This window comes from Chlamydotis macqueenii, chromosome 2 (genome assembly GCF_036417535.1).
Source record: "Chlamydotis macqueenii isolate bChlMac1 chromosome 2, bChlMac1.mat, whole genome shotgun sequence".
Classification (NCBI taxonomy): domain Eukaryota; kingdom Metazoa; phylum Chordata; class Aves; order Otidiformes; family Otididae; genus Chlamydotis; species Chlamydotis macqueenii.
Genome location: NC_141557.1, coordinates 18,090,581 through 18,111,055, shown reverse-complemented (window position 1 = coordinate 18,111,055; position 20,475 = coordinate 18,090,581). Strand labels below are relative to the sequence as shown.

At 44.2% G+C, this 20,475-nt stretch overlaps 2 protein-coding genes across 4 annotated transcripts in view; one reads left to right on the top strand and one right to left on the bottom strand.

The window, feature by feature from the left end:
- Positions 1–11,998, bottom strand: part of ARHGAP21 (Rho GTPase activating protein 21) — a 122,714-nt gene extending 110,716 nt beyond the window's left edge. Inside the window, exons 1-2 of one of the 3 annotated variants that reach the window (XM_086742145.1) lie at positions 11,871–11,998; positions 10,459–10,767 (exon numbers count right to left, since the gene is read on the bottom strand). In XM_086742145.1, coding sequence (XP_086598271.1) covers positions 10,459–10,545 — 87 coding nt within the window. In that variant the 5' untranslated portion in view covers positions 10,546–10,767; positions 11,871–11,998. Of the gene's footprint in view, positions 1–10,458; positions 10,768–10,855; positions 10,988–11,630; positions 11,760–11,870 lie in introns of those variants that run through there. The other 2 variants (XM_086742144.1, XM_086742146.1) reach the window with 2 other exon arrangements.
- Positions 11,999–12,332: 334 nt separating this feature from the next.
- THNSL1 (threonine synthase like 1) overlaps positions 12,333–20,475 on the top strand; it is a 119,365-nt gene continuing 111,222 nt past the window's right edge. Inside the window, exons 1-2 of the mRNA XM_086742154.1 lie at positions 12,333–12,468; positions 15,907–17,473. The gene's annotated coding sequence lies outside the window, so the exon portion shown is untranslated. The remainder of the gene's footprint in view (positions 12,469–15,906; positions 17,474–20,475) is intronic.

Genomic DNA, 20,475 nt, shown 5'->3' with positions numbered 1-20,475 from the left:
CTCAGGGTCATGAATCACGGATTACAAGAGCAAAAACTATCTTAGCCAAAGATAGAATCATAAAATAGTTTGGGTTGGAAGAGACCTTTAAAGATCATCTAGTCCAACCCTCCTGCAAGAAGCAGGGACATCCCCAACCGGATCAGGTTGCTCAGAGCCCCATCCAACCTGGCCTTGAACGTTTCCAGGGATGGGGCATCAACCACCTCTCTGGGCAACCTGTGGCAGTGTTCCACCACCCCCATAGTTTTTTGGGGGTTTTTTTTTGTTTGCTTGTTTGTTTTTTTCTCTGATGTCCAGTCTGAATCTACCTCCCTATCACAAATTTAAGACCTCACCCATTAGCTCCTAGTTAATCATTACGTCTCAGTATTTTACGTCACATATTACTTGCCATTTATGCACTGAGTTTTCAGTTTCTTTTTTATCAACTAATGCTGAATATCAAAAGGTCCTTCTGCATTTCTTCACAGACAACTCATCTTTACTAACCTGAATATTTGCATGCTGATGCTGTTACTCTGTACCAAGAAATATAGAAAAATATGCACTTTTCCTCTTCATTGCCATTTAACTCATGAAATTTAACTCATGGATGAGACCCCACCTGGAGTACTGGGTCCAGCTCTGGAGCCCCCAACATAAGAAGGACATGGACCAGTTGGAGAAGGTCCGTGGAGGAAGGCCACGAAGATGATCAGAGGGCTGGAGCACCTCTCCTATGAGGACAGGCTGAGAGAGTTGGGGCTGTTCAGCCTGCAGAAGAGGAGGCTCCGGGGAGACCTGATAGCGGTCTTCCAGTACCTCAAGGGGGGCTACAAGAAAGATGGGGAAAGGCTGTTCAGTAGGGCCTGTTGTGACAGGACAAGGGGCAATGGTTTTAAAATAGAGGGAGGTAGATTTAGATTGGATATTAGGAAAAAATTTTTTACACTGAGGGTTGTAGAGCACTGGAACAGGTTGCCCAGAGAGGTGGTGGAAGCCCCATCCCCGGAAACATTCAAGGCCAGGCTGGATGAGGCTCTGCGCAACCTGATCTAGTTGGGGATCTCCCTGCTCCTTGCAGGGGGGTTGGACTAGGTGACCTTTGAAGGTCCCTTCTAACTCTAACCATTCTATGATTCTAAAACAGCAGAAAGCTATCAGACCTATTTACAAATACTGCTGAATCATATTCTCAGTCACAGTGTAAACAGAGAGAAAATTACTCAAAACCATCTCTAAGTCAGTTGTGAGAAACAACACCTCATGGGCACAGCTATGAAATGCTACCCATACTGGCCTGCATCCATTATACAACATCATGTTCGTAACACTTGCATACAGAAAAATCCTTTCTACCACAAACTCAGCTACAAGGACTATTTTGATCAGGTATTCAGTATTTTTTAAAAAGCAGTAATACTACTACTGATTTCTAAAAAATTAAAATGCTAACAAAAGAGATGCCATTAATGAGCTGAAATATTACTTCCATGACATCAGGATCATAACACCAGCTTGCCAAACTCTTTATGGCTACTGAGTTACCCCAGCATCTGAATCAGGTGCACAGATTGTGAAAAACATTGAAGTCTACTCATGACTTGTTAATATGAAAGTTTGAAGAGTGAAACATTAACTTGGCAAGATGGGATACTTTAATACCCCAAGAGCAGTACACAAGCCTTCTTTCTTCCTTAAGACAAGAAAGGAGATCATGTTCAAATCCCACCTCATAGGCAGCTTCAAAACAACTTATCCAACAAATTTAAAAAAAAACAAAAAAACAAAAAAAAAACCAAAAAAAAACTTAAAGTGAAGAGAAAATGCAAGACCCATACGAAATCAACGGAAGTACACAGAATGAAGCAGAAGGCCTGTAAAACTGCCATGAAAATTGATTATTCTGGGCAAAGTTTACTTACTCACCTTTTACCATGATGATTGAGGATAATAAAATTTTAAAATGCACATAAGAAGGAACAGGTACGATCTTACAACCACTGACAAATAAGAAATGTTTGTGGCTACACATGGGAATATTTTTCACCAAAGTCACAGGCTCCCTATTAAAGGTGCACCAAAGCTGGAGATCTGAGAACAGCACAGCAACAATAACAAAGCATGAACTGCAATGGGATGGCTGGCTACACGAAAACTGGGGTGTTCCTTTCAGAGATAACCCTAACCAGATCTTTACCTTACAAAAACAGGTCAGAACCCACAGGTAGCAAGAGCCACCTGCTTGAGGTGCACATACTAGATCTGCTGCTTCTTTTCTTGGCCAAAAACAACACAAGTTTTTGGTTCTCGATTTTTACATCACAAGGAAATTTTGACAATTTTACATACTCCTGCAAGCACCAACTGAACTCTGACCCTCTTAAACATTATGAAACTGAGGACATATGAGTTTGAACATGTCTAAAACTATAATATACTTAAAGTTTAATTAAAGGATTGTATTTAAACATCAGTCAAGTTTCTTAGGAAATCAACCATTTCCACATTCCATTACAAAAGGGCAGTCCTTGGGCAAGTTAAAATGTGTTTTCCTCAAAACTAACTGGGACTGTCTTATGGTTTTGAAATCCACATGACTTCAGCTCCATAGTTTTTGAACAATGTCTTTCCTTATGAAGTCTTCCAGTACAAAAATGCAACTTAAGTTGTAGATTTAATTAATTTTTTTTCCCTCAAAATTCAGAAGTTCACTCCAATGCCATGAACATATCACTGGGTAGACTGTTGATCTCTCACAAGCCAAATGATCTGGAAGGGATTTCTGAGAACTTAAATATTCTCTTTTAATTCATCCCATAGTCAGAACAGGTAGTACTCAAGAAATCTATTCACTTCGAAGTGTTAAAATCACATCACAAGAAAGTATTTTTTTTTTTAGCCTTTTCTGCCCTCACACTTAGAATAAAAAAAGTACACAGATATTTGAAGTGGAGAATATCTATATATTCAACACCAACATTAAAGCAGCTGATGCAGTTTTGGGTTTTACTTTTTTTTAATTACAGGTGTGTTAATTCTCTTCAGAGAATGATTTAACATGAAAAGTCCCATATATTTAGATGAAAAAGTAAAATCTAAGACAATAGAATAAAATAGTCTCTTAAAGAGTGATTGTAATTAAATTTCAGTCAGAAACACTACTCCATTAGAGTACACAAAGAAGTATATACAGATACAAGTAGGAGGGCATAGCACACTACCATTTCTACCAGTAAAAATACAAGATCACCTCAGAAACAGGCTCAGGTTTTTCTTTTCAACTGATTTGTATCAACTGCAACCATTACTCAGAAGTGTTTAAAATCTCTCTTAGTAAGAACTAAAGGTTTCTATTTTATTTCTGCTCCCTGGCCCTCCAAACAAAAAAAAAAAACAAACCTCAAAATTAAAAATAACTGTCATCCAGCCAGTCTAGTGATGCCAGCGCAAGATTATTCCCCACAGTGTATCTGCTAGCACTTAATGCAGGCCATACTGTGTGTCCTAACACATTATGCAAATGACACACACATAAAAGAAAATGTCTGTCTCAAAGTGCACCCCTCCACCAACAGCCGATCTGTAATTAGCCATGTCCTCTAAGGAGGCACCTCATTCACTCTCAGCAAAGCAGCAGCTGCTGGCAAATGGAAATAAAGAAATTTAGAATAAAAATAAGCCTACTACCTACACTCCCAAAGGTGTATGCTCACAGTTGCAAGCCAGATTCAAAATCTAAACAGCTGTTTCTATTTTTCCAGAATGCTCACACAGAACCTCTCATGCCCAGTGCCAAGTATTTACTAACATGATTTGTATCAGGTATTTTCAAACATCATACTCTTCAAAAAGCTGTAGCAACAGCTCCCAATGTTTCACTCAAATACTCTCTGAACTACAAGTTTTCAATGCAAAAGTCAAGAACAGAAAATAGAAAGCAGCAACACTTCCTGCTGAACACAGTTCACTGATGATACACAAAACGACAACAGGGTACACCAACTCAGAAAGATGCAGCAGTTCTAACCCGATATAAACACAGAGATTCAGACTGCAACATGTATAGCTGAGCCTAGTTTTTACTTTCCTATTCCCAAGAGATCCAATATCTAAACTCTAGTGTCATCTCCCCAGAAGAGTTCTCTTCAAATCTAACAGTAACCACAAAAAAGGTAGATTCAGAAAACTGTTACACCATTACTAATGAAAGACGGTAAACAACAATTCAGGGAGTGAGTAGAGTTCCCATGTAACTGGAGTAAAGAAAAAAAAAAATAGTAATTTACTCTGGTTTAAAAAAACCAAAACAACAAAAAAAAAAAAAAAAAGAAACCAAAAAAACCCCCAAACAACCCAAACCAGAAAAATACAAGAGGAAGCCTTCCCATTAAATAATCTTTACATATTTAAGAACTGTATACGCAAAACCACTGCACCTTGCAACTGCTAAGATTAGGCACTTTCACGTTGACAAGAAGTGTCAAGCCTCTGATGTGAGCAAAAAGCCTGTTTGCTGTCACTGTTCCCACCCATCAGCTGCATTTACACTTCTACTGTATGTACCTACTACCAGGTGACAGGGAAAAAATATCACAGAAGTGTCTTCGCAAAAATATTTTAAATGACAAAACGTAAGAAAGATCTGGACAGGAAAAATACAGAGTGTTTAGATTAATCTACATTCTGTATAACAAACAGGCAAAGTTTGGCATGATTATCCCCTTTCATCCACCAATCTGACCAGACAGTGTAACTCTCATCCACCGTTTATCTACTATGCTTGGCACAACATATTATTTAGTATACATACGTATATTACCTGTTATGGTAGGCAGACAAACACTCCTCTGTAGTAAGGCCCTATATTCAAGGATTTTATGAGATCAAAGGACCTGATGGCTTCTACAACCATGGAGTTACACCTAGCAGCTCAGACTGACTTCTGGAGGGCTGTCTAGTCAGACTGTTTCAACACCGATTTAGAAGCCTCACCATTTATATTAGGGCTAGCTCACACTTTTTAAAAACAATGACCCCTGTTAACTCCAGGAAATAAATCTCTTTTCCTTTAACACAATTTCCTAATTTTTTTAATCTGCTTTCTATCCTATGCAATTTAATATACAAACAACTGCAAGGAAGAACAACACACGACTTCTGAATGCTAGAAAACCTTAACTTTTCCTTCAGTTGTCATCAGAGGAAAAAAAAAAAAAACAAACCACATCAGCCACAAAGCACCAGTATATATTGCTAACAGGTTAGTCTATCACTGCTACATAGACTTCCTCAGGAAGAGATACAGAAGGTTTTTCTTTTAATAAGGCTCACATGCTGCACATGTTTATATTCTAACCTTTATCTACACAGCAGCTTATGTACGTATTCACAAAATTAAAAAAAAATTTAAAAAAACCAAAACCAAATAGCTTTTAGTCTTTTCAGAGCCCATACTGTTCTGCTGAACTACGATTTCATTATGAACCTACAGGAAGACACTTTCATACATTCAAGAGGGAAAAGATCACAAATGCATTTCATCTTACACATCACACTGAATATCTTCTCCAATTGTTCTCTCAATTTTTTTGGTGTATGCAAGTAAATAAAACAGACAAAAAATAATAAGTCTGAAGTGGCAGATATGTCATTTTGACATTTTAATAGAAATCATTAAAAACAGCATACAGAAGGAAAAAAGTCAACTGAGTGCTTTGATGTTTGTTAAACGTGTTAAAGAAAAAAGTTCACTCCTATAATGCATACACCGCATGCAATAAATGTAATTATTTTGTACTGACACAGTTCAAAATATTCTTCAGTTCACCAGGTTTTTCTTCCAAAAATTGGGCTTTTTTTTTCCAGACAACCACCAAAGTGGCACAATCAACAAAGGTGTATTTTGGGGAAGCAAAAAGTCACTTTAAAACCCATCAGATGCATCTACATTTGAAAGCAAATCCCTTCCTTTTCTTTAAGGAACTATTTGCTGCTTTATGTTGTCGCTTATCAAATACGTAATATTTCCTCATGGAAGAGGTCCGTGTTCTGTCAAATTATCTTATGCTTACTCAGATATAAATGAGAACAGAAGTCAGTGTTACGCTTGCATGATTGAACAGGATTGGACTCAAGCTGTTTGAATAGCAACTCCTGGTAATGCTGGTATTTATTCTGAATTTATTCTTCCTTGATGCAAGGTTTTGAAGAACTCTCTATCACCATAAGCAATACATACTGCTAGCTGCTAGTTTTGGTTTTGGTATTTGTGTATTATTTGACATACAAAATCTTAGAAACCCATTTCTCTAATTCTGATTTTTAACACTACGGTTAAACCTTACAGCCTCTAAACATCAGGCATAGAAAAAGCACTGATATCCAACAATACAGAGTTCCAGAACAGCTTACATGTTTACAGGCATAATTACATAAAGATTTAAATGCAGAATCAAAATACAGCCCTTCAGTGCTTGTGCTTCTGTAGTAGACACATAAGACCTGGGAGTCACCACTCAGTTTACCAATGTCATCCCAACCAGTTTGTTAAAACAGTAAACAATCTATTAATTATTGTTAGTGAGAACACCAATCATTTTCTATTTTTAGTGTCATCACTGCCCTTCTCTGGTTCCTGACCATTCCAGCACAAGCTTCTCTTCAGTTTACACAGTTGTGCTCGCTCTGATAAGGTGTGGGACAGAGAATATTGTGGGGTTTTCTCCCCCTTTCTGAAACTGAATATTTGTGGTTACAAAGCAAGTACTACATAACCTCTGACTTTTCTTTTACAGAAGTCTTTGGAAATATATTTCCTAATTATTGCCAAATACAGAAACTCCCAGGAATCTCTAAAGACAGTCAACTATTCGTAGCAACTCAGCTGCTAAGCAAAAAAAAAAAAAAAACCAAAAAAAAAAACCAAACCCCAAAACCACAAAACAAACCCCACATCCCGCACTTAATGCAAACTTGCAGTAAAGTACTAGAAATTTTCAATAAATATCTAAATGTATGTGTGCTCTAATGAGTTCCAACAGAAAAATATCAAACACTCTAAAATGACTGGATAAAGTATTTTTGGTATTCATAAACTGAGGAAACTATTATTTACAATTAAAAATTGGCTTTTTAAAGCCATACACACTGTAGCTAGTATTTTTTCATCCTACATTTAACATTTTGAATTTAATCTTAATACAGATTAATGGATTTAGCAATTCTTTTAAAGTAAACGCAAAATAGTGGGAACAGAAAGGCAAAAAAGCACCTTTTGTTGTGCCTTTCTAAGCAGAGGAAGGGAGATTAAATGTACGCTAAGGAAGAAGCCAGCTCCAGCCTTGAATGTGGACAGGCCTGTAGAAGGGCTGTTGTGACTGAAGTAGCACTGCCTGTACCTCAGCAGGGCCTGATCACTCCAGCAAAACACTGCTACAACCTGATGAAACAGAGATAGCCTATGCCTATTAATCTAAAAGCCAGAAAGAACACGCTCTCACTTATCTGTCCTTATGAAAATAAGCTCAGCAACCCTTGCACCCATTTACAAATGTGTCAGATTTCAAACAGAACGGCAAACAGCCCTGAGAGTCCTTGGCCCTCTCTGCCAGCTCCCCCAAGAGCCCAGAATACGCTATCTGTCCCTTTGAACAGGCGCTCTATGTTCAGACGGGAGCCTGCAAGCTTGAATGTGCAATCTTTGTTCTCAACAATCGTTTCAGTGAAGGGGCTCTGAAGTGAGAAAGACCACCAGGTACAGTGTAAAAGTGGCAGGGGGGTGGGGGAGAAGAAGCAAAAATAAAAATCATAGCAAGGCATGATCAAATGGAACATAATATCAGAGTATACAGCCATCCAAACCAAAAAACAATTGTCAATCAACACATGCATTACCTAAAGGAGTCAAATCACGTGTCCTCAATTCTCCCACCTATGAATGCAAAGACACACAGAAGCACCAGCTTCTCACACATTCCTTTTCTTCGTCTGACCACTGATCTTGGAGCCAGAAGACAAGTTTCTCAGTTCTTAATCAAACCACTTCCAAAACCTTTAACTGGCTGAAAAATTGTAATTTCTGGTGCAGCTCCCTTGCCCATGATGCACATGGGCTATGCTTTGAGCCTTCCTCATGACAACCTGCTGTGCATATAGGTCTACAGCCAAACATTAAGCGTAGATGAGTTAATACTGCATTACAGTGCGAACACCATATGGCATACAGTGTCCCCAAAACATAATTTCCCAAAATTGCTAATACCTTGCATGGCAGTATTAGCACACTATAAAACCCTGCAACTGCAGCAACTTTTTTCCAAACTTACAATCCCTTTTTTTATAGTAATCGTGTTTCATTAGAGATGTTTTCTATTTTTTTTCCACAGAAAAGCAGTTCTTACTGTTGAATACAAGTAAGATTTCAATTAAAGCGATCTGTTTATATATAGTGTATCAAGCACTGTACACAGTAACTGTTCCATCAGCTGAACTGAGACAGCAGATCGCAAGCCACAAATCCTCATTCTTGGCATTTTACATGAATCTATGAAAAAATTTACAAGAAAATAAGCTGAACTTTAAGCCATACAGCAATACATATAATAAAGTAACTGAGAAAGCATGGCAACCTTGATCAGGCAATCATGAGTGCTATCTACGTTCAAGCAAAGATCATGTCAGGCCTGCTGTAATTAATGCAATCATCAGTGTAAGTGCATGTTTTCTAGCAGTTACACTTTACCAGTTACACTTTAACTGCAACATATAAGTATCAGACAAAACAACAGGCAGAGCAGTCCATTTTGCAATTCCACACCTATTAGCAGTCCCCAATTAGACAACTTTAACATGATGAGCTCCAAAAGTACCACAGGCCTTGTTAGGGCTTACCACTGTAGGGATAGGGGGATTATGACAGTGCCAAAACACCAGCAGTCTCAATACAATAGAATCAAAAAGTAGATTTTCATTTTTACACTTCGACATTTGGTTTCCCCTCCTCTTCCCACGCTATTTGAACAGTATTAAAGGACATGTTCTCCAAAAACAGCCTTGTTTTCAGTTAAATTTTTTAAAAGGACATCAACAAGAACAACACGATTAAATCTACGTACAAGAATTATAATTTAGCACAAAGTCTTGAATTTTAACATCGTCTGCTTTCTCACTTAAGGCTCACATTTTGTCCTCACCTGCTTTAAGAGCCTGTGTGAATCTCTTAATTGAGGTGATGGCAGTAAGGAAAATCTTACAATACCATATGTGCCAGTTCAAAACCACGGCAAAAAGGTGACTTGAGGATAACAGTAAATGAAAACCTGGTGTCTTAAAAAAAAAAAAACAGACGAAAACAAAGCAAAACACTAAACAAAAAAAAACCCCACGTGCACTTTCTGTAGGTTTAAAATCACTCTATGTTTCAGTTTGAACGAACAAAAGACAAACATCTATATAAAAAGCATCTATTTCACAGCTCTACATAGGTTTAAGTCAGTTTTCTGTCTTTAGCACATGCCCTAACTTTGAGAAATACAAAAGCAAATTTGTGTTTGTAAATAAAGTTCAAGACGGATCTTAAAAAACTCCACTGAAGCTGTCATATATGTTTTGTTGGATCTGAACTTACAGCTGTTTCACAGACATTTATCACTATTAATAGGGAGCACTGAAGGAAGCATCAGACACGATCCTGCGTTAAAAGCTCTGTCTTGCGAGTCCAAACATGCAATGGTGCCACCACAGGGCATGCTATGAAGTTTTTAAACTAAACAGACAGATGACCAACAAACGCTTTGGATAGAACTATGTTCAGTATAAGCCGCTGTGTACAAGCAGCAGGGAGGCACGTCCCGGCTGCAAGGAGACAGAGGCCAGGCCCGCGTTTCTACAAAGAAGCACCAGGATTTGAGTGTGACGGGGCGGGGGGGGTGGGCGAAGCCGTACCCCGGTGCCGCCCAGTGAAACGCTCCGGTCCCTCGGGGCCAGGGCAGACAGGAGGACACGGAGAGGCTGAGCGCGGGGGCCGACCCACCGCGAGTTGACCAGGGGCTGGGGTGAGGCGGTACGAGGGGACCCCACGGAAACCGGCCGCCCCGAGGGAGAGGACGGCGGCCACTCGGCGAGGCGGGAAGCGGAGCCGCCGCCCGGCCCGTCAGGCAGCGGAGGCGCCCCCGCCTCCCGGCCCAGGAGCGACGCCCCGGCGGCGAGGCGAGCCCTCGGCCGGGCCGGCAGCCTCCCCTCCCGTGGCCGGGCAGCCGCACGCCCGCACCGCTCCCAGCGTCCAACTCCCAGCAACTCCGGGGCGGGCGAGCAGGAAGAGAGAGAGAGGGAGAGAGGAAAGGAGGGAGAGAGGGGGCGGCCATTAAGCCCGCTCCAGCCAAGCCGTTCCCCGCGGCGGGAGGCAGCCGCCCGGCCCGGCCCTGCCCGCCGCTACGTACGCGCAGACTGTGCCCCGCCCGCCCCCGCCGCTCCTACCTGGCCGCCGGCGCCGTTGCTGCCGCCCGGGGGGGGGTCGTTGTCTCCATCTCCGCCGGGTGGCCCCGTTGCCCACCGGGTCGCCATTATTTCATTCCCGGTTACAAAGGAGGTGCAAATCCTCTGGAGCCCACATCAGGGAAAGGGAAAGGAGGGGAGAGGGGAACCAGCGCCAGAGCCGTTCGACGAGGCCAGCCCAGCCCCGCCGCCGGGGGAGGGGGGGCTCGGCCCCTTCACGCAGCTGCCATAGAGAAGAGAGGCGGGACGGTCCTGGGCTTCAGCTGCGCTCCCCGGCTTCTGCCTTCATAGCTGGAGGAAAGAGAGAGCAGATGTGTCAGTCCTCGGCGCGGGACCGCTGCCGCCGCCTCCGCCACCCGTCCCTTGTTAGGCTAATTACAGCAGCTCGTCATCTTCCTCTTCCTCCGGCTCCTCCTATCCAGAGTCCCAGCCACGGGGAGGAGACGGCAGGCGGAGGGAAGCGGGAGGCGCCCACTCCCTCCTACTTCGCTGCACACAGGCGTTCGTGCGGCGGGGGGGAGCGGGGACGGCGGAGCGCTGCCCCGGGCCGCGCAGGGAGAGAGGGCGGGAGCGAGCCACGGTTGGCGGGGACGGTGGGACGGTAGGCCGGTCGCTCCTCGCCTTGGATCAACTGGTGGAGGACAGGGCAGGGAGCGGCGGAGCCAGCCGCTCCTTCCCCGAGCCGGGCGGAAGCCGCCGCCTGTTCGCCGCCCTCGCCTCGGCCGTCACCAGCAGTGTGATCGGGCGGGGGGGGGCGGCGGAAAACGCACAAACTCCGGTTACGAAACGGCAACAAAAGAGCCCTCCCGGCAGCAGCGAGGCCGAGCCCCTCACTCAGCGAAGCCGGGCTTTTGTCTCTCAGGCGAGCCGACCCCACTCGCAGGCGGCTCCCTCCCCCCCACCCCCCGCCGTCTACGTAGCCGGAGCCGTTGGCGATCAGACCACCGCGCCCCGCCCGCCGCCCCTCCCGCCTGTCTCTGCTCAGCCGCGCCGGTTCGGCCCGGCAGTGGCAGCAGGCGGGTGCTCCGTGCCGTCCCTGCCCTACCCCCCGTCCGTCCCCCTCCCGCTGCCAGCTCCCCGCCGCCAATTAGGGCGTCTGGGCGCTGGGGGCCATCGCGCCGCGCCAGCTGCGCCCGCCGCGCTTCGCCGGCCACCTGGGCACCGGCCTCGCCCACTGCCACGGGCAGGGGCCGCTCGCTGCGTTCTCGCCTGGGCTCGGCGTGAGGGGGAGCCGCGGGCGCGCCGAGGAGCCTCAGCCAGCGCCCTCCTGAACGCGCGGGGTTTTGCGCGGCTTAACCTCCTGCCCCGCCCTGGTGACCACGATCTCTCCCCGGCCCAGCGCAGCACCTCCTCCTTGTCCGCGGCCTCTGCGGCCGAGCACGGCCCCGCTTTACCCCCGCCCCAGGAAGGCTCCGGATCCGCCCGAGGGCCTGACGGCGGCCCCCGCCCTGACAGGAGCAGGGGCGGCCAACGCCCCCAGCCCGCCGAGTCCAGGCCCCGTTGGCCCACACGCTGGTCTTCTCTTACTCGGCGGCCCGCAGCTCCCGCAGCCTCCTCCGGTGGGGAGCCAGTCCCTGTCCCCTTCCCCCGCCTCCAGGCTGGCGGCTTCTGTTCCCTCCAAAAATCCACCCACCTCCTTAGACGACACGGCGAGGGTAGGAACTAGCTCCCGGCTGCCTTCCAGGGCACCCGCCCTGCGGCCGGGGAGCACCGGGCCCGCGCCCCGCCGCCGTCCCACGCCCGCCCTGAGGCGGCAGGCCTTGGCGTTTCCTTCTCCCTAAGAGCGTTTTCGGGGGGCGGCGGTCCGCACAGGAATAATCTCAGTTTTTCCACCCTAAATCAGGACTTAACGGTTCTGTCGCCAGCTCCGACCTGCGCCCGGCTTCGTGAGGGCTCCCAGGTGGGACGGCGGCGGTCAGGGCCTTAAGTCCTGCGGCCCTCCCTCGGCATGTGGGGTGGGGGGAGCTTGGGGTTGTCTTCTTCTCGAAGGTGGTAAGCATAAACATCTCTGCTTCATCTGTTGCTATCGGAGTGTGTGATTTATTTTTTTTTCTCTTTTCTAGAATGGTGATTTTTCAGCATAGAGGCTGAGCAAGCAAGGTCTCTGAAAGGGAACAAAGACAAACAAAGCATTTGTAAGAAATAGTAAAGATGTTGTGTAAAATGAAAGGTCATGTCTTGTTTGTGCTCTCAGAACAGTGTTTTGGGTTGTGGTGGTTTTTTTACTACACTGCTTGTAAGCAATCTCTGAAATAGAGGTGACGGGCCTGGTTCTTGCATCGGCCCCAGACAAAAGTATTGGTATCCAGAGAACTGAGGAAAGAGCTTACATCCAGTAACTGGAGGAAAAATCTCAAGGTCCAAATGATGATTCTTATCAACAAAGGTGACATCTGCTGAGTTTAAAAGGATATTATACCTCAAGGTCTGTCGCACTGATTAAGGTGCTAACCGACAATTCTGTGTGCTGCTGTGGATTTCATTAGGTGTATATACAGTTAAAAACCTTTAAGAGTTTCTGAAAAAAAATTACTTTCTCATAAATTTCTTATGTTAAAGACTACTTTGTGGCTGAACCTGACCTGGACCAGAGATTATATATACATATTTTAAATGAGCACGCTGCTGGCAATCCACAGGATGGTTCTCTCCAGTTCTTTAATTGTTTCTCACCATTATACAACATTTAAAGATTTATTTGCCATCCAGCCCCTGAGCAAACTGTTCTAATATAGTCCAGTCCATGGTTGTAAAGAAGTTGAAAAGACCAGAATTCCAATCAGTTAAGATTTTTGAAGGGTGGAGAAAGGGAACAGTCACAGCACTTTTCCTGTTTAGAAGCTGTTATCAAACAGAACCCAGAGGCGTAGCGGTGTGCTCAGCTGCATGCTGCTCTCTGCACTGTAGTCATCGTGTCAATCTGCAGAACATCATCAAAAATCTGTGATGTATATAAAGTCAGTTCCATGTATTCATAATAATAACTTTTTCTATAGGAGCCACAGAACTGACTCCAAATCTAAATTAGCATTGTAACTAATATCCATGTAGAAACTTGTTGGATTTACAGAATGTCTCACAGAGATTAAACCACAAGTAGCCTCTGAGTGATCATTTAGTATCTATCAAGTCTCTATTTATATCAGCACAGCTACATCAGTACAGTGACAAATCTTCCGGTTTTACTTTCCTTGCATTGCCAATCAATTTCTCTAGCTTTGGCTTTCAAACTATACCAGGAGACGGAAATATCACAGAGGAAAATATGATCCTAGAATCACAAATTACTCCGTAGCTAGGCTGAGGAAATAGATCTTATTATTAACTCTGACAAGGTTATATTTGTGTAATTATCAAAAGAATATTTACACTAGCAAATCTTTATTAAACTGTGTGCTTCATTTTCTTTCTCTTAATCACAGGGTTCTATTCAGATGTTTTTGTTTGAGACACTGGGGTGTTTTTAGGACTTTTATGTTTAGTGCTATGCTGCTGTAATTTTTCATTCTAAATATGGTGTCATAGTTACAACAGAAAAACTTGAAGGAGGCAAGCTTTCAGAAGCATGCTCGTTATCTGGGATTCATAACACGCAAGCAAAACCTCAGAGTCCCTTAACCACCCTTGAAAGTAATTTAATAAAAGAGGTCGCAAAAGCAGAATTAGGGTAACTGAAAGCTATAATTTCACTTTCTCACCTTCCAGTCTGAAGGTGTTGACACATATTCACTTAGCAGACAGCTGCAGCAGCTTAAAGTGTTAGCACCATCCTACTGTTTATTATCACTCCTGGCTAAAGAGCATCATCCCCACAGGAGAGCTAGTGCAGATATCTTTGAGCGCATCTCAGCCGCTTCAGTGCAAAGTCTAGCAGCTGAATGTAAGTTGCCGAGGTAGGCAGAGTTAAGCCTGCACTGCAGTCCAGGGGCTGAGGTGTGCTCAGTCGTTCTATTCTGCCTGCTCTGCTGGGTCAGTGGTGGCACAGTTATGGGGCTCTATCTTCTTAACCTATCATTTGCTGAATGAACATCTTGACACCTTGAGAATATAGAAATTCTAGAGGCTAAATTGCAGACATACTTGTCCAGACTGGAGGACTGAAATTCATTACATTAAATATGTTTTAGGTACCTGCCTCCTTCCTGCATGGTCCTTAACATCTGCCTCTAGCAGGGCCTGGAGGTATGCATTTCTTTCTAAACATGTCTTTAGACATCTAGCCTGCACTCAGCCCACTGTGAAGCAACTCACTTCCCAAGCAGTTATGTTGTCCCTGGCATCCACAAGGCCCTCTCTTTTCTCACCACCTGCAGCTCACCATTATATGTCAAACCTGAGGTGCCACGAGCAGTGAGGAGTCTCAGCCATAGCTGGTCCCAAATGTTCTGCCTTAGAGAACAACACCAGTGAAGAGAAACAGAAGTTGAAGTGAGAGCAGGTTTCTTGCAGGACTTTTTAGATTAGATGAGTGTGGAGTACCTGGGTAGGGTAGATCAGATAGGCAGTAGTGGGAGATAGCAGTAAATCTTGGGTGTTTTGTACTGGATAAGGAGAAGACTAGAAAGTCTGAAAAGTTAAGTAGGAAAAGGTTTGAGTTTACCAAGGCCTGCATTTGGGGATGAAAGGAAGAGCGAGTGGGAGGAGATGCGCCTCTAAGCAAGAAGATGTTTGTTCTGACATTTACTGTCAGAAATTGTCACTGCTGCAGTAATGATCATTCTGAAAAGACTTCCCATCGTAGACTCCAGCTGCTTAAATCTCACGGTCAGGGCCTGCTTTGAGAGGTTCAGCCTGAACATGGACACCTCTGCAGTCTCCTCTGTTTTGGAAGTAATAAATGCTACTACCTCCCTGGAAGTGTTTGTGAGCACCGCTGTGAGCATCCTGGCTGCAGACTTTACAGCACATGGCATCGATTGCCAACAGCTTCCCCGCTCCCGAGGATGTTGACAGGTACCCTGCGTGAGAACGATTCATTAGATTCTCCCTGGAATGGAACATTGAGAGGTGAATGACGCACGCTAATTCATTAATTGGTATTTCCAAGATGATGCAGCTAGTAGACAGTCCCTCCTTAGACATGTAACAGCCACAAAATCATGACTAGAGCTATACAGTAATAGAACTGTTGTCTGCAGCTGTAGTTGCTTTACAGATTTCTGCGTTGAGATTCCTGTGATTCAGTCATGATGCAGGCATCTGTTTCCTGTCCTGCACTGGTACAGTATTCATCCTAGACATCAAGTGTGATGGCTGTTTTTTTTGTTAACTGTTCCATAATATTCCCCTCTCACTCTACGGACATTCCTATCACCTGCCTTCTGGCAACAGAAATAAATGTCGCTGCCATGCCTATGTCTTGGCTCCCATGTTTACACTGAACTCTGACCAAAGTGTCTCCTTTCTTTTATTTCAATCTTCTCTTCACAGGAGATCACACCTACCTCACTTGGCCTGGGTTGCTGATGCTTTTCAAGTGCTCCAGAGCACTGCCAAAGAGAACTGCAGCCAGACCTGCCACTGGGTCCATAGTAAGAGAGGATTTTGGCATCCTGAAGCTTCAGTCATACTGTCTCCTCCAGTCACAGGGTGCTAGGCAATGTCTCCTAGAAGTAACACCATTTTAAGCACATACAGTATTCTGCAGCACTGAGCCCTTAGGGAAAATCTCTGCCTATCTAAAGATGAGGTGGGAAGGAGGCATTGCCTACTGGAAAGCCAATGAGGATGCTTAAGATGTGTGGTGGGGTGCACATCTTTAGAGTGTTAAGGCATCATCTATGAGCTGGAACAGTGGCGAGCTTAGGACCACTGATCAGAGACGTCCAAAGATCCTATGAATACAGAGGCGGCAACAGAAAGTAGCACACCTGGCAAGAGGTGATCATCAAGGCACAAGAAAGAAGATAGAACATGAGAAAACTGGACTTACTTCAGACATCCAGAGAAGGATTAACTGTTTGGAACAAAATTCAGGTGGATAAAGTCAAAAGAAAATTGATATAATACAAAAAGAAGAATTTATTGAAGGCATGGAAAAAATGTGTAGCAGGGGCTGCAGCCTGAGACACGAGATTGATTGCCAGCAGTGCCCATGAATAACGAGATGTACAGAGCAGGTACAGGGCAAGCCTGCAGGCAAGTGTTGGGTTTGAACAAAGGGGAAACAGTCTCCTGTGAGTGCTTGGGCACTGAAGCGAACCAGAGCCAGCATCACCAGGCTTGCTGAATACGGGTGAGGAGGAGAGAAAGAGATTCTCTCTAAGATCAGAAGTGTGTCACTGATGACTCATATGTCATTAAAATATCCTCCAGCAGTAAGCTAACCAGTCTAATGGGCAATGCGACCTCTTGCCTTCCCCTATGATCCTTCTTCTTGCCATAGCTGTAAATGACTTGAGGCAATGAGGCAGCTCGAGTGTGACGTTGCGTAAATGCATGGCAGGTCCAGGACCATGAGGTGAAGATCACTACTGGGTGTGCTCAGTGAAGTTGTGAGGGCTATTTCTGGCTATGCTCTCAGACTAAAACCCAAGGTTTGGAAGGGGAGACAATGAACTGCATACTCTCAAAATACTTTTGTGTTTGAGGGTACCAGCAGAGAGTAACATGATAGCTTGGGTGGACGTCTGGGCATCTAGTCCTTATCCTGCTGGATTTTAGGGAGAAAGGAGCCATTTGGCTTCTGGCAGTTGTCTGCTTTTGGGAACCATCTCGCCCTATGAAAACCAATGTCTCAGCTGATGTGTCATCCACTCTTCAGTTTAGTCTTCTCGGATAACAAAGCCGAGGTCGGAAGAGAGAGCTGTCTCTGTCAGGATGCTTCTCATGCTGTCTGGGTGACAATGTCCAAGGCACAAAGAGAAGCCAGGAGCTGGCAGCAAGATGACTGTTCCTCCTGGCCAGGACCGCTGATCCGTCGCCAAACAGAGAGGAAGCTGTGTTTGGGTAAGAGACTCGTGGTACTTCGTTTCCCCTCAGAGCAAGCATGACCAAGGTAGGTTAAGTTATTCTGCCATGAGAAATGTGTCCAAAACAGAGATGGTGAAAAGTTTCTGATGTTTTGTAAATTCACAGCCTAACTTGGTGCTTATTAATGCTCTTGTGCATGCCTGCATGTAGTCTCCCTTAACTGGACCCAGAGGGGTTTGTGTGAGGCTGCCGATGTGTGCCGAGGAAGGATGATGCACAACTTTTACAGCAATAAGCCTTAGTTGTTCACACCAACCATCCTTGCTATTCAGAGCCTGGAGTTTGATACATTTTGGTGGGTTTAGGCCATTAGTGTTTCAGCTCCTACAGCAGACTTGGTACTCTGTAAAGAAATAGGAAATTGTTCAAGCCTGCAGGAATTTACCATCATCCAGCCAGAGACAAAAACAATTTCAAATATAATTCAGTGAGCCCAGGGGAATGAGTTGCAGTGTCAAATTTGAGCAAGCAAGATTATGGCTAGCAGGAGCCCAGCAGAGCTCACTTTACTTTTAACTTGGGTTCCTAGCAATGAAAATCTACTGAAACACTCTGAAACCATAAGCAAAGCAAAAGTCTTGGTTTTCTTTTTTTTTTTTTTTTTGCTGTTGGAAACTGTCGCTGTGGAATAACAACTTGTTTCTGAAAATTCCATGCCTGTTGTTTATAGCAAGATTTCCTAATTTCGTAAAGGTCTAGGGGAAAAATAATATCACTCCCATCTCTTCTGCATTCACTTAAACTATCTACATTTTTTCATTTGTTTTAAATTAGAGGAGCCAGAGCCTAACAGATAAAGTCATCAGCCTCAGTTCTGCTGAGCATTTATTCACGTTAGGTCAAACAATGTTAACTTGTTTTAGAAAGCCAGTAGGGACTATTAGATGTGCAGCCTTTTCCCTTAGAAACCTTCCCCTCCCACACACGCACAGCTTAGGAGAGTTCAACACAATATATATCCAATCTATTTAAAATTAGCCATGACGGAAAAGGTTTAAGTGGCAGAGAAAAGTGAAGTGGCAATTTGGGTTACCTTAGCTTCTTTACTGAAATAACACCTGTCTGGTTCTGTGCTGTCAACTGGGAAGTGATAAATCAGCCCTATTTTGTGAAATGTTTAGTTTAACTACTGAACTGACGATTTAGGTGGAAGTAGCTGGTGACAAATTGACAGCAGTGTTATCACTCTCTCCTCTCTTTATCACATAATCAGCAGCTTGATCCGCTGATTAGTGAGACCTTGCTTTAGTAGCACAGAGATGCTAACAGCCGTCTCCAAAATTCAGGCTACCCATCTTGTATTTCTTCTGACTGTCTACAGCTTCCGGCTGGATAGGCAAAGTGTGACAGCTTTCTTTGAGCCCTGCCATTTAACAGATCTTCCTCTATAGGTGGGGCTTGGTCAAGATAGCTTTCAGGCATTGAGAAAAAGCTCAGGAGTAAAAATGATAGATTTATAGCATACAAATATATTGATCTCATCAGAACCCTCCCTCCTTCCAAGAGTACTCCACCCAAAGGCAATGTATCAGTTGCTGCTTTCTTATTTTGCCTACTCTTCCAAAGGGCTTTTACTTCACTTTGAGATCATCAGCACCTCACTACCAGACACCGTGTAGAAACCAGGCACTTGACTCTTACTGGCTTCTAAACCTGACTCCATGTGCTGCTACTTGTGCTGACCGACCACTGCTCAGCTCTCCTTTCACTGGAGAGAGGGACACGAGATGCTCTCTGGGACAGCAGGAGCCATCTAAAGGCCAGAAGGTCTCTAAACCTGTAAGCTGATTACTATTTATGGGGACTAGGCTCTGAAAGTGATATTACACTGTTGTTTGTTGTCTGGGTTTTTTTTTCCACTGCTTTCCCACCACTCATCTTCCTGCTCTGGCTTTTAAAAAGTGAGATAAAAAATGGGGAGATGGTGTCCAGGAAAGCATGACCCACCTGCCACCCACAAACCTCCAGTGTGTGAGGCAAGCTGTATTGTATTTATGTCTGTATGGTATGAACTTTCCAGAAGAGGCTGGATTAAGAATATGTTTGGTATTTTAACAGAGCTAAACTGTCACCATAGCTTCCGGGAATTATATTATAGTACAAGTATTACAAATTCCCCAGCAAGCTACATCCAGAGAAAGGATAATCCACAAATGCTGCTTTCAAGGAGAAGGAAATACTGGATTCATTCTCTTTCAGTGTTTTACAAACCCTTTGAACAAATGTAAAATGCTACAGAAGATGCTCGCTGATTGGAGTTAGATATATTATCTCATGAGTGATTCTGCTCTAGTCTTAGGGACTGAGAGAGACAACTGTGGGAATTAGGGACACCTGGGGCTGGGTTCAGGTTCCAAGTGACTCGTCTGCCTATATGGAAAAAGAAACCATAGAAACTCATCCATGTAAATTATTTCAACTAATGGACAGAAACACTCATTAATTTTCTGCAAGCAGGCTGTGTTGACTGCCTATGAAACTGTAGTGTATAAAGAAGAAACATGCTTTTGAACTCACTGGAGAAAGCATTGAATAGAACATGTTTCTAGTGTGACTAAATTCTTTGTCAGCACCCTCCACCAGTTTGTCCCTGTTTGGCAATGGACTTCTTAGAGTTGCAAATCTAGACAAAAATCAATCCAGAAATCTGATCAGCAATAACATAGTGCTGGGAGAAGTCGAAACGAAAGTAATGAGCTAAGGAAGAAAGCCACGTTTGCAGAGTATTTTCAGCCCAGTCTTCTGCAGAGACACCCTCAGATGTTCATTTCAGAACTGCTTTCCCAGAAGAAAGCAGCAGCCAAATATTTTAACTCATTAGATACACTTGAACTCTCCGCTGCACTGTTGTGCTGTTTCGCATGCACCAGGCTCCAAATGGCTCCATGTGGATGCAAAGTATGTCCACACAAAGGTCATCTGCAGGATTAGACCAAAGCGTTGTGATGGAGGCAAGGGCAAATAGTCCAAGTTAATTTAATTCTCAAGGCGGTCCTTAAGCTCTGAGCAAAAAGCAAAACAAACTCT